The sequence below is a fragment of the Panthera leo genome (genome assembly GCF_018350215.1).
Source record: "Panthera leo isolate Ple1 chromosome B3 unlocalized genomic scaffold, P.leo_Ple1_pat1.1 chrB3_random_Un_scaffold_42, whole genome shotgun sequence".
Classification (NCBI taxonomy): domain Eukaryota; kingdom Metazoa; phylum Chordata; class Mammalia; order Carnivora; family Felidae; genus Panthera; species Panthera leo.
Genome location: NW_024962220.1, coordinates 380870 through 395335, shown reverse-complemented (window position 1 = coordinate 395335; position 14466 = coordinate 380870). Strand labels below are relative to the sequence as shown.

At 45.0% G+C, this 14466-nt stretch overlaps 1 protein-coding gene across 1 annotated transcript; it reads right to left on the bottom strand.

Moving 5' to 3' along the window:
• Window positions 1-4616: 4616 nt before the first annotated feature.
• LOC122212732 (disintegrin and metalloproteinase domain-containing protein 21-like) lies at window positions 4617-5606 on the bottom strand. Its single transcript, XM_042926682.1, is given in 2 exon segments — window positions 4617-5243; window positions 5245-5606. Coding segments are annotated over 2 exon segments (741 nt in total). The 5' UTR covers window positions 5509-5606; the 3' UTR covers window positions 4617-4766.
• Window positions 5607-14466: the final 8860 nt, after the last annotated feature.

Sequence of the window (14466 nt, the reverse complement as noted above, 5' to 3'; positions counted from 1 at the left end):
TCCACCTAGTTTTATTTTCTGGCTCTTTCCTGTCAGGAAAAAAAAAAAAACTTTTAAAAATGGAGCCTACCCTTTCCCCCACTATTAAAAGACTCACTACATTTCCTGCTCTCCCTCTGAACCTCTATGACTGTCTGTCTTCAGACTGCATCTGCCCCATTCACCTGCGTAGTTATCTCAGCAGGTCAGACACAGACACTTACACCAGTTTTCCAAGTCCCGTCTACAGTAAGTAATCAGTCTGATTGTCAATTGTTTTGTCATCAGGATAGCAAGTAAGCCCCCAAAATAGTGTTATTTCCTGCCAATGTAAGCAGGTGAATGCACCATGTGGATGGACAAATGGAAGGGTGTGGTATCCACAACCAGAACGACAATGTCTCTCTGCATTTCCTTCCACTGCATTGATTGGGACCACAACTTTGATGGAAGCTTCAGGATGGTCCTTTGCTCAGGTGAAGTATTGGGAGAGAATATTTCCCTTTGTATGAAGACAGTCATGGTGCTATGTTCTCTCTCTCGGTGACATAGCAAGGCAGTCTGGTGCCAGATGGTCACTAGGTGCTCCAGCATAACCCCCATGGCACAAACACTTTCTAGATCCCAAAATGTTTCATTGGCACTCAGACTACCTGTGCATCAAGTGGCATAGCTCAGCCACTTCCAGGTAAGGCTGCCTAACAGCACAAGTCATATGAGAGTAGACCGAAAATCTGGAGTAGCTCAGTCAGGTGACAAAACCCACCTTATAGCTGCTGAAGGACTGCAGGCCTCCCATGTCTCACAAACTTTCAGGAATGTATGATAATTGACCAGTGACAGTGACCCTCAATTGCCCAGACCAGTGGGAACTCATGACAGGCTCTACATGAGCTGGTCAGCCTAACATCTTGGCACTCTTTGGCCTGTTAGGAATTCCCAAGGCAGCAGGGTAGAGATGTACAGGTTGAGAGCAGACTGTGGCTGGGACTCCTTGGTCATCGATGCTGAATGGGACATACTGGCTAGCTCAGTCATGACAGAGTCTCCCCTGTGGCCCTTGAGCTACCCTCAACTGCCTAGACAGTTGGGAATCTGAGCCATCTTATGGACAGCTGGGAGTTTACATTTCAGTAGTCAACTGTAAAGCGCCACCTGTTAGGAGGGGGATTTAATGCCCGTCAAGTGGGCAGACTGAAAGGATAAATGGTGTGTTTAATGTCCCCGCTCCTTCAGCAAATCTTGAATTATGGGGTGCAATTACTCAGTCCTCTATTGCACACAATATTGATGTGCATATACTGTCTTAATTGGATGTAGGGGGGTGCAATTTGCAGTCCTACAGACTCCTGATATGTAGTTCCCCCCAGGAAAGCCAGGCACTGGGTTTGTTCCCACTGGCCTTGATGGCATGTGAGGGCATCCACATCATTAACAAGACAATGCAGGGTCAAAGGGGCCATCATTGCTAAAAGGGATTCAGTAAAGATTCTTCCAATAGTGACATTAAAGGGATGTTGAGACCCTTCTACTATCCCTCCCTTTATACCTTGTAAGCTAAAGGGCACCACACTTATATTTGGAGGGGTTCCTGGGAAGCACTGTACCTTGGCTTCAGGGTCAATGAGAGAAATAAAGTGTTGTCTGTGTCTGTGTCCTACACGGTAATTATAGAAGTATATAGGCAATTGTCCCAGGAGGAAGGACATACACCACAAACCTCTGGGTCCCTAGGCAGGGGCCTTGGCATCTCCCCACCCACTGGGATCCCAGCACCCCACTATCAGGGCTGTCATGTCCAGAGAAGTGATGGCACCCACCCGAAGGGTAGGAACAGCATTCTCTCGAAGATCCCAAAGAGTCTGATCAAAGTTTCTGACTTGTGTTCAGGCTGTCCTGAGATTAAGTCACTAGGGACCCCTCTTCTCAGAGCTGTGCATAAAGAGAAGTGTGGGCATCATCTCTAGAGCAAGAGATCTGGGTTGAAGTTCCACCCCTTGGTGGGGCACTGCTGGGACCCTCCTGTAGGCTCCTATCTATGGAGGTGGTGATCCCATCAGCATTTGCAGCAAAGAAGTCTTGGGCTTCTTGAAAATTCTCCTTTTCACATATGACTATGGCATGCATGCTAATGCCTGCTACACTACAGCTGGTATTTCCATGAATTGTATTGGCACAAGGCTTAAGATCAGAGTGGTCCTTCAAGAAGAACTCCTTAGATTCTGTTGTCAAGTGCCTCTCCTCCAGGTGGAAATGGACAAGAGCTCATGGGCGCATGACATAAGGGAAAAACAAAACAAAGCAAAACAAAACCCAAAACCCACACCCATTGAATTGTCCCCATTCTATCTTAGAGTTGGATTGCATCACCTGGGCTTGACCTCTCCCAGTGGGCCTGTGCTGTCGTGCCATAAAAATCCAAGTCCGGAGAATCAGAGCTTCTTTCTTCCTACCTCTGTGGGATCTGGGGCCCTAGGGAGCCTCTTCCTCAGAGCCTTCCCCTTTTTCCTTTGTGTGTGTCTCTTGCATGTGCCTTGGGGTGATTGTCATAGCCTTTTGATACAGTGAAAAGACTGGAGGGTCCGTAGTTTGTCTCTAAGTAAACAGTCCGTTGATACCTTGATCTTTTCAGTGATTTATGAATCTGCGGCACTATGACCAATCCAGACAGCTGTAGTATGTCAAGTGTTTCAAGCAACAGCTTGGAGCCAATTGTGAAGACCCAGTAGAGCCAATCAATATCCTTGTCTCCCTCCCTTTGGACAAATGATTCCAGGAAACCTTGCATTTTCATGATGGTGTAGTGCCTGTCACCATTTCTCTCTTTCACACTGGTCCGAGGATATGTTGGTGTAGTGGTCTTAACAGGGAGGACCTGGGATAGAAGTTAGCTCTTCCCAGACACGTGTGCTGAGGCCCCCCACACTGAGGTGTCCCCCACAACACCTGTCAAATAGGGAGCGATTGTCAACAGCAGTGAGGAATACAGCCAGTAGGGGGAGGTTGCCTTGACCATGTCCTCCACCCAGGGAGACATGATGCTCCTGGTTGAGTTGCCTCTGTCACTAGGTAGGCATGGCTAAGCAAACACAACACCAGGGTACTGGCTGCAACACAGTGGACCCAGCAGCTGGCGTCTTCTTCGACACTAATCTAGGCATATGGTCTTCGGTGTCCAGCAATATCTCACTTGGAGATGAGTAGGAAATACACACCTCTAGAACCCCAGGATGGTGCCTGATTGTTGGTCTCTGCAGGGAGTCTGACCTTTTATGGCCCTGGTAACTTAGGGTGGGGGTTTCTGGAAACACCTGGCATCAGCCCAAAGCAAAGCTACAGACCACCAGCAAGCTCCAGCTCCTTCCCAGAGCAGCTGAGATGTGGGGGTGAGGAACGAGTGAGCCATTCTCAGTGCTAACACATTGTTGGAGGGCACCACCTAGGCCCCCAATCCCATCCCTGGGGACAAATGTGTTGGGGACCCCAGCTGTTGTACAGAATTAAGAACATGTAGACTGTATCCTGCTGAAGGATTAGGCAAGAGCCATTGCTCAGGGGGTGGACAGGTGGCTCCCTAGGCATCTCAGCTCTGGCTTTGGATACATGAGATGCATGGGGCCCTCCTGACTCAAGGTGGCATTTCAGTGCACCCCCAACAAAGGAAATGGAGGCACAGGATTTATGACTCACAGGGCCCAGAAGCAAGGGTACACAAGGACCTTGGGAAGGGCAGACCTCCTTCCCACAATCCCAGTGATCAGGACATAGAAAACAGGGTAGCAAGTACCTGATTACTTGGGAATGGATGGGGCTGAAGTCCCTAACTTTTCACAGGCTCACCTCTGTGTGGTTATTCGAGAAGGCTCTCAGAAAACCAGTGGGAATCCTAGGCAGATCCTTATCTAAGTTTAAACTCACTGAAAGGTAGGCAAGAGAAAGAGAGCAGGGATTCACATTTATCGGGCTCCAACTGGGTGCCAGGTCATCCATAGGCACTTGTGCCTGCCTTTCTGATTCATTTCATTTGGTGCTCCTTTAAATCTCATGGTCTCAGTCTCCCACATTTGGAAATTTGCTCTCCAGGGAGGCACAGGTTGTGCCAGGTGGAACCTAATGCCAGTCCCATTCCCTCACAGCCCACAGACACCCCAGTGTGGAACAGGCAGTGTGGGTGGGTGGTAGCCCTCCATTATCCTGAACCCACATTGGGACTGGGGGAAGACAGATTACCTGAGAATGAGAAAATGTTCAGTGTGCAACAGCACAGTTTTGGAGACAACTCATGAATTTGTCCCTGAAAGAGCTTGTGTGAACGTCTCTTAATTCTGGAAGCATATACCTCAGTTCAAGACCCAGATGCTGACTCAGATCCTCTGCACATAATCTCGGGCTCAGTTTGGGCTCTTGGAAGCTTAGATATGTACGTAGAGGCCACAAGCATGCAGTTTTTAAGTTTTAATTCAGCGTTCTGGTCAGTGAGCCATGAGAGATGTGTGTCAGAGCCGTGATGTGCCTGTGGACCCCTGTGTCTCCTGCAGACCCCCGAAACGTGGATGTCAGCTCTGCAGCCTCATTACTGTATTTTCACACATGTGCCAGTTGGATTGCCTATAGTTGTTCAGCAGTCAGGAGGCTAATTATGGAGTGTCGTCAGCAACAATCAGTCCCTTAACTTTCTCGGGGTTGATAATTTGACATTTGTGGCGACACCACAAGGAATGCAACTATTATGGCTTAAATGGGACCAAAAACCGCTCTGAGATATAACAGGGATTCATGACTTTGCCTCACTGGCCGCCTTCTTCTTGGAGGGGTCCACTGCCTGTGCTCCCACCAGTGCCTCGTCCAGTGCACCATGGAGGATCCCGGCTTATGTGGCAATGGCAGTTCCTGTTATTGTCACACGACCCTCTGTGACTGCATTTCTCCGGGATACAGTCATAATTCAGCTGAGCCACACTGCCAGTGCAGTAGGTGTCCTGACAGAGCTTTCCAGAAGCATAGGGGATACCAGTTTTCACATGACGAATATCGGTTGTGCTATGACATGAATCCAGCCGCAAACACCAGAACCCTGAGATCTCAGACGGATGGAATCCAACATGCTCTTGCAGCTGAGGGAGATGTGTGACAATCCTACACTGCAGCCTTCCACAAGGCACGTCTGTGTGGGAACAGGGTTCAGTGTTGAATTCCCCGGGGTCTTTGCAGTGTCCATGTCGGCTGCTTTTTTGATTTATGGTCTAGCAGACATCTTCACCTTTCCAGAATTTTTGCAAAGATTTCTTGACAGTGCATAATGCAGTGAGTGCAGTTCCCATGATAGCAGCAGCCCTCTTCAGTGCACGGGGTTCCATCTTGCATATGGAAGTCATCAGGGCCCGACAAGGACACCCCACGGCAGGACTCTGGAAGATCACATATATTTTGGATTGGCCTGCCAAGTGTCCCAGCATCGAAATCGGTGCAGTTTGTATAGCATCTGCCTGTATTACATTTGTCCCGAGGGGTTAAAATACAATCACTCATACAGCATAGATTGCTATAGAACTGCTCTAAGGAGCTGCAGTCACAATGCTTGCCTGGGTCAGCTAAGTAGTTTCCGAAATGACTGTGGGTCAGGCTTTTATTTCAATGCACCGTTTAGATGTTGAAGAGGCACTTGCCTAATCTGCCACTCATTTTGTGCTGTATGTGAATGAAGAAACACTTCCTGAAAGCTTCAGGTATACAAGGGAATTGGGTCCTAATGCAGTTGGACCTTTTCTGGCAAGCATATTCATCCGTGTCAACCCACAAACCAATATTTTTTGCAATCTGATGTGTTGCTATGACAGACAAGAGTAAATAATATCTGCCTAAATAACCCATCACGATGGGGCTTTGTGGATGGCATATACTACATACAACTGGATTGAAATTAACTTCATGGGATCCATTTCGAATCGCAACTAAGGATGAATGTGGTTTAAGAATTCGAAAACCCTTGGACTCATAGTATCGAAAAAAACGGACTCTGATGCAACACATATTTGCCCATGTTAGCTGGATCTCTCTCATTATAAATTATCATGAAACCAATATAGTAACTTACATGAATCCCATGAAACAATGAGTCAATTAAGCTAACTAGCCTTATTAGGAATTGGGCACCTTTTGACCCGTGGTTGAACACACTATATATTGTTTTGGAACTGAGAGCAAAATTCCGTGATGGGATGACTACAACTTACTAGAGATCCTGAGGACTGTACTGACATTTGCTTGATCAGGGGTCCCTATGCTCCTTATATCCCAGGTTATAAGTAGGTCCCATTGCATTGGTGTCTGCCACTATCTGAGAAACAATGTGTTCAAATGTTGGGAATCGCTGATGTGTCTGATTTCATAGGCAAGGTCATCCAACTTCATGATACCTTCAAGGCCCTGATAGCACGTGTCCATGTGACCATGGAAAGAGGAATCTCCTCCAGGTAGCCGAGGTAGTAACAGTCTGGAGGCATGGAGGGGTAAGTCCATTTGCAAGTCTCCCTGATCATCCTGAGTGATCATCAGCAGATGTCTGGACCTAAAGGGTTTCCTTGGCCACATGTGGATAACGGGTCTCTTGTCCCAAAACACAGGCTACAGGACAGCCAACCAGTCATCTGAATGCCCTTGCCATTGTGCAGCTCCTTCTTTGTAATTACCACCTCAAGGAGATGTAGAGCCATGAGGGACGACCTTGAGAACCCTGGACAGGAGCCAGCACTGCCCAGAATGCAAACTGCAAGAGGGATGCCCTCAAGGTGACCTGGCCCTCTGCCACCCTCATGCCCCTGCTCAGGGACATCTGCCAGTGAGAGTGGATAAGTGGAAGATCCTCAGCAAAGTGAGGTCTAGGCCATCTGACAGAACAGAGGGCTGTACCGGGTGGCCAGTCCCCTGCACCTGGGATCCACTTGTGGGGTAATTAACAGTCCCAGGGTGTGGCATTGTGTGACCCTGCACAACAGTTCAGCTGGGGTGGATGTGGGAGAAGCAGGTGAGCCAGTTCAAGCCGTGCTCACATGGACGTAGTAAGGACTTGGACCCAGAGACATGGCTGTATTCAACACATTCCATCTTTCCTCCAGCTAGTGAATATGGGATATGAAATTTTAACACCCTGAACTTCTCTACCAATTCCATGTCCTGTGGTACTGCTGGGTCACTTTCTATGGATGACTGCTTTTCCTCATTATGGAGACCAATGCTTCCTACTTCCTTGGGATGTGGAGGTGGACATTGTCAATTTTACCTTTATAGGTGACTAAAAAAATAGATTTGTCGTTTTTCATGTCTCATTCTGGTTAGACATTAGTTTTCAAGCCATTTGATCCTTTGGTTTTTGGTTTGAAGCTTCCTCTGAGTTTACTGAGGAAACATTTCCCAGTATTCTGTGTCATGATTGGTGAAGTACAAGGTTGTATTTTAGTATTTTTTTATGCCAGCTTGGGAGAACAGAAAGTACTGCTGACCATGTGTGAGTCCCCGGGGTTTTCCGCTCTAATCCCTTATTGGGGTTCTTTCCTGGCCTCTGGCAGTCTCCTCCCATGCATGTGTGGTTCCCTCCTCAGCTGGAGATGCCAGGGAGTGGAGGTAACTTTGGCAGCTTGCACCATGGAGTCTGCACATGATCAAAACATGTTATCAACCATGGAACCCCCTTGTTTGATTAAATATGCTCTCCTTTAAAACCCCCTGTGTCAGGGAGAAACCTCAGAGTTGGCTTTTGGACAGGAGTCTGCATTCTCACCAGTGGCTGGCCTTGTGCATAAGGCTCAAATTCCTTTCCTACCAAAACTAAAACTTTGAACGTTGACCTTTCCAGCAACAGGCAGCTGAATTTGGGTTTTGATAACAATAAAACAGAGAGTGGAGTGGCAGTTGCCAGGGGCTGGCAGCGAGGCGCAATGAGGGTTAGATATCAAGGTGTGTGATATTCTGTTATGCAAGACGACTAATTTCTAGAGGTCTTCTCCACAACATTACATGTGTAGTTAACAATATTGTACTGTACAGTTAAAATTTAGTGAAGAGGGTGGATCTCAGTTTCAGTGAGATCTTACCGCAATACACGAGTTTTGCTTCTCACACAAAGTATGCATGGACACACACTCTTTACTGATAAGTGAAAATAATTTTAAAAAATTTACATACTTTGGATCCTAACCCTGAATATATGCCATTTATAAATATGTTCTTCCATTCCATAGGTTGCCTTTTAGTTTTGTTTATTGTTTCCTTCACTGTGCAGAAGCTTGCTATTTTGAGGTACTCCCAAGAGTTCATATATGTATGTATTTAATTTTCTTGTAATATTTTTAATTTAAATTTAAGTGTGTTAACCTACAGTGTAGTATTGATTTCAGGTGTAGAATTTAGGGATTCATCACGTACATATAACACACAGTTCTCATTTCAACAAGTGCCCTTCTTAATCCCACCTCCCTTTTAGCCCACCTTACCCCCCTCCCCTTGGTTTGTTCTCTGTATTTAAGAGTCTCTTCCAGTTTCCTATTCTCTGTTTTTATCTTATTTTATGTTGCCTTCCCCTATGTTGTGTTTCTTATATTCCACATATGAATGAAATCATATGATATTTGACTTTTTCTTAGTGACTTATTTCACTTAGGTTAATACGTTGTTGTTCCACCCACATTGGTGTAAATGACAAGATTTCATTCTTTTTGATGGCTGAGTAATATTCCATTGTATATATTTACCACCTCTTCTTTATGCATTCATCTTCTGATGGATATTTGGGCTCTCCCACAATTTGCTTATTGTTGATAGGGCTGCTGTAAACATTGGGGTCCATGTGCCCCTTCGAATCAGCATTTTGGTATCCTTTGGATAAATCCTAGTAAAACAATTGCTCGATCACAGGATAGTTCTATTTTTAATTTTTTTCTGGAATCTCCACACTATTTTCCAGAATTGCTGCACCAGTTTGCATTCCCACCATGTTAATTTTAGCCATCCTGACAGGTGTAGGTGTTATCTCATTGTGGTTTTGATGTATGTCCCTGCCGAGGAGTGACAATGAGCTTCATTACACGTGTCTTTTCGCCATCTGGAAGTCTTCTTTGAAAAATGTCTATTCATGTCTTCTGACCATTTCTTCACCAGATTATTTGTTTTTTTCAGTGTCGAGTTTGAAAAGTTCTTTATAGATTTTGGATACTAAGCCTTTATCTGATATGCCTTTTGCAAATATCTTCTATTTTGTCAGTTGCCTTTTAGTTTTGTTGATTGTGTCTTTGCTGTACAGAAGCTGTTTATCTTGAGGTCCCAATAGTTCATTTTTGCTTTTGTTTCCCTTGCATCTGGGACATGTCCAGTAAGAAGTTGTTCTGACCGTGGTCAAAGAGTTTGGTTCCTGTGTTTTCCTCTAGGATTTTGATGGTTTCCTGTCTCACATTTAGGTCTTTCATGCATTTTGAATTTGTTTTTGTGTATATTGTAAGAAAGTGGTCTGGTTCCATTAGAGTTTCCTGTTGCTGTCCAGTTTTCCCAACACCATTTGTTGAAGGGACTGTCATTTTTCCATTTGATACTGTTTCCTGTTTTGTTGAAGATTAGTTGACCATTTATGGGTTTTCTACTCTGTTCCATTAATCTATGTGTCTCTTTTTGTGCCAGGAGCATACTGTCTTGATGACTACAGCATTGTAACATAGCTTGAAATCCAGAATTGTGATGCCTCCATTTTTTCCTTTTTTAGGCTCGCTTTGGGTGTTCAAGGTCTTTTGTGGTTCCATGATAATTTTAGAATTATTTGTTTTAGCTCTGTGAGGAATGCTTGTATTATTTGACAGGGATATTTGCAATGAATTATTTGCATTGAATGTCTAGATTGCTTTGGGTAGTATCAACATTTTAACAATGTTTTTTGTTTTAATCCATGTGCATGGAATATTTTTCCATTTCTTTGTGTCTTCTTCAATTTGTACCATAAATGTCCCAGGTTTTTCAGAGTAAAGCTCTTGTAACTCTTTAGGGAGGGTTATTTCTAGGTATCTTATGTTTTTTGGTGTAATTGTAAATGGGATAAATTCCTTGATTTCTCTTTCTCCTTCTTCATTATTGTTGTATCGAAATGCACAAATTTCTGTATGTTGATTTCGTATGCTGCAGCTTTACTGGTTTATTGTATCAGTTCTAGTGGGGTTTTTTTTTTGGTGGAGTTTTTTAGGTTTTCTATATATAGTATAAAATTCAACTCCAAAACTGAATAATCCTATTAAAAAATGAGCAGAAGGCATGAATAGACTTTCCAAAATGCAACATACAGATGGCCAATAAACACATGAAATGATGCTCAACATCACTCATCATCAGGGAAATATAAATCAAAACTACAATGAAATATCAACTCACTCCTGTCAGAATGACTAAACTCAACTACACAAGGAACAACAGGTGTTTGTGAGGATACAGAGAAAGAGGAACACTTTTGCACTGCTTGTGGGAATGGAAACTGGTGCAGCTTGTCTGGAAAACAGCATGGGCATTCCTCAAAATGCTAAAAATATAACTACCTTATGATTGATCAATTGAACTGCTAGGTATTTACCCAAAGGATACAAAAGTACTAATTTAAAGGGGATTGCAACTCTATATTTATAGCAGCCCTATCAAAAACAGCCCAGCTATGGAAACAGCCCAAGTAAGCATTGACTCATAAATGGATAAAGTATATGTGGTATATCTACACACACACACACACACACACACACACACACACTCATACTCATACACTGGAATGTTTCTCAGCCCTGAAAGGAATGACATTTGCTATTTGTAATGATATGGATGGAGTTAGAGAGTATTATGCTAACTGAAACAAGTGAGAGAAAGACAAATATATGATTTCATTCATATGTAGAATTTAAGAAACTTCAAATGGGAAATGGGACAAAGAAGAGAGAAGAGCTACACCAAGAAATAAACGTTTTTCAATGTTTTAAAATTTATGTTGAGATAGAATGGGGGGAGGGGCAGAGGAAGCGGGAAGGAGAATCCCAAGCAGTCTCTTTGCTGTCAGTGCAGAAACCAAAATGGGGCTTGATCTCAGGATCCATGAAATCAAGACAGGAACCCAAATCAAGAGTCTTAGGCTTAACCCATGGAACATATAAACCCAACAAAACAGATTCTTACCTATACAAAACAAACTTATGGTTACCAGAAGAAAGTGGGAGGAGGTTTGGGGAAGTAGGTGATGGGGTTGGAGGGCCGCACTCATAATGAGCACTGGGTGTTGTATGGAAATGTTGAATCACTATATTTTACACCTGAAAGTAATACTACATTGAATGTTTACTATGTGGAATATGAATAAAATCTCAAATGATGTATTTACAGTGTCTGCAAATGGCCTTGTTGGCATACAGCCCATGAAGAAACATTTATTCCAGAAAATATACTGACAGACGGCAAAGCTAGAATTTTGAGCTAAGGTATGTGCCTTTCCTTCCCCACCCCAGCTCAGCAAATGGAAACTCCAGTGCAAGTAGCTGGGACTATAGGCATGTGCCACTGAGCCTGGCTGCAACCTCCCCTCCAGACTGTTGCAACCAATACCAGGGTTCCTGGTGACCAGCTCCTGTTCAGAGGACTCTTTCCCAGAGGGACAGGATGTCAGTGGCCCTAAGCTGTTTGCTGTTGAGGCCAAGCCCCAGCAGGTGCCACTGAGATGTGGGACTCACTCATTGTTTGCAGCCCCACTCCCAGGAAGGAAGCTCTGCTCTGGGCACAGTCCACTAGGGATGCTGGGAGCCTGGTCGCCCCAGACCTGACTTGTACGGCAGGGGTCTCATGCCACTAGGACAAGCAAGCCTCAAAGAAGTGCAGCTGCCACTCACCCCTAAACTGAGACCTTATTTTGTCCCCACCTGCAGCTGCAGAGTTTTGCCCAGGGCAGGGGGGAGCTGGAGCAATTCCCTAAACCAAGGTGCAGATCTGTTCTGGCACAACTGACTTCATTTCCTGCTGAGTGTGGGAAGGTCTGGGCCTCATGTTGTGGGAGAGTCAGGTGCAGGAGACAGATGGTTTCTGCGGAGGATTCCTAACCTACTCCTCCTCACCTGCAGGAGAGAGCCAGAGCCAGGGACAGTGGAGGGAACAGCTCCTGTCAGAACACATGTGAGATTATGGCCTCAACAACTCTCCATTCAGAGGGGTCCGAGTTTGTAGGGTTTAGTCTGTGGAGACTTGAAACATCTTGGTTACAACATTTAAAATTTCAACATGACTAGGTTTTAGGTCATTTCTATCTGCAGTAAGGTTTTCCTTCATGTCTCCTATGCTTTCCTCAAGCACAGCAAGTATCCTTATGATAGTTGTTAAAAATTCTATTTCCTTGTGAGAGTTTTTAGAAATTCTGTTTGAGGCATATTAGTTATATGTGCTTTAATGATATCCCTGGCAATGACCTTTTGTTTTTTCTTTTGGGATGAATTCCACCATCATGGTGTATGTCTATGTCTCTGCTTTCTTAAGTGTTTTAGAAAATCCTGTTTTGTTTTCTGCTTCTAGAGTAGTGTCTTTATTGAGAAGTTCAATTGCTGTTGAGGGCTTGACACTTTAGGAAGCATTTGTTGCATATTCTGTGTGCACTGTCGTGTATTGGCTGCTCTGTCCCTCAGCTAAGTCCTCTGCAGAGTTTCTCTTTGTCTCCAGTGATGAGTGTTTAGACATTGTCCACACTGTTGTGAGTTTTAACTAGGTGAGTTTGTTCTGCCTGTAAAAGAGGCTAATTCCTATTTCCCCTAGAAGTGAAGCTATGCCTCACTATATGGTCAGTAGACTTGGTGCCTTTGGGGGTATATGCCATCTTTTGAAGGAGGGGCGCAGTGCTGATCTGGTTTCCAGGCCCTCTTTCTCTAGTAAGGAAGCACCTGAGGAAGGCAACGGGGGGTATAGCTTGGTGTCAGTGGCTCAGCTTCTACTGGGAGGTTCTGTGCTGCTCACTGAATTCTGTCCATGCTGATTGGTGGGAGGAAATATTGGCATCAGCTCCCTGTCTAGTCCCTTGAGTTGGATGGAGTTCCCAGCCTCCCCTGTTCAGGAAGCCCTCCCACAGAGAGAACAATCTGTATCTGTGGGTCCCGGGCTTCCATCAGAACCCTGCCTTCACCCTGTGTCCAAATCATTGGCCCACCTGGTGGCACAGGGCTCTTATGTTTTATCTCAGGAGCTCTAGCTGGTTTTCAAAACTCCAAATTATATGAACTCAATGTGACTGGGACCCCACTGATCCTCTGTGAGAGGGTCTCGCTGTGCTGTGCCTGGAGCTAGTTATCCCAGAAGGGCAGTTGCATGAACACTAGGGGCTTGGAGTTCATGGTGAAGAACAACAAGAAGGCAGTGTTCAGTTAGCTGCTCTCAACAGAGGCTCCTATGCTAATGACCAGGGCAGTGCAATGGTGCCTGTCAGCTCTCCTGCCCCACAAGAGGCAATGCACCCTTTACAAAATGCACCCTGAGAAGGGCATTGTCTCTCCCCAAGTCGCCCAGGGGATTTCCAGACCACAATGCCCCCTATGCGACTCTGCCTTCCTTCTCCACAGAAGCACAGCTATGCCCACCAGGCTCCATGCCAGTCATGGCATGGACTTCTAAATCTTCAGTCTTTGACCTGCACATTTACAGGAGGTTGACTTGTCATGATTACTTTATGTGTCATCTTGACTGCATCATCGGTGCCCAGACTCCCCACTGTTTCTGTGGATGTCTGTGATGTGTTCCAGAAGAGACTGGCATTTGTATCCAAGGGTCTGTCTGTCTGGGCATCACCCATTCCATTAAGGTTAAGAATAGAAACTGATGCAGAGCGAGGAGGAATTCCCTCAGTTTTACTTGCCATGTGCCTGTTTGAATTGGAACATTGGTCTCCTCTGGCCCTTGTTCTGAGAGTTACATCATCAGCTCTTCACATTCTGAGACATTCTGAAGTAGTTCAGAATCAGATGAGAATTACACCACTGGTTTTCCTGGGTCTCCAGCATGTGAGAGTGGAATGTGGGGGCTTATCAATGTATTTAGTCATGGAAACCAATGTTCTTTGGTTTCTGTTCCTCGGGAGAATCCTGACTAATACATGGAGATGAATTATCTCTTCTTTAGAGGAATTGGATAAAGCTGTAGCTCATTTAAAGTCCTGAGTAGCAAGTGCCAGGAGGGAAGTGTGTCACATTGTTGGGACAAGTGCTGGGTGAAGATAATGGGGGTCTGGGGGATACTGTAGTCCTGGCTGCACAGTGAGTGCATCTGGGACTCCTGTAAAGGTTCAGCTGTTGTGTGTCAGGAAATCAGCAATTCACTCATACTGAGAGACAGGAGTAAGCAATGCAAACAACTGTGTCTTTGTGCACGTTAGGGTAGTTTTCCTATGACAACACAGTTGCTAATTCAGAGAGTTAATAGATAAACACAGAATCCTGTGACCAGAGAGGCTCC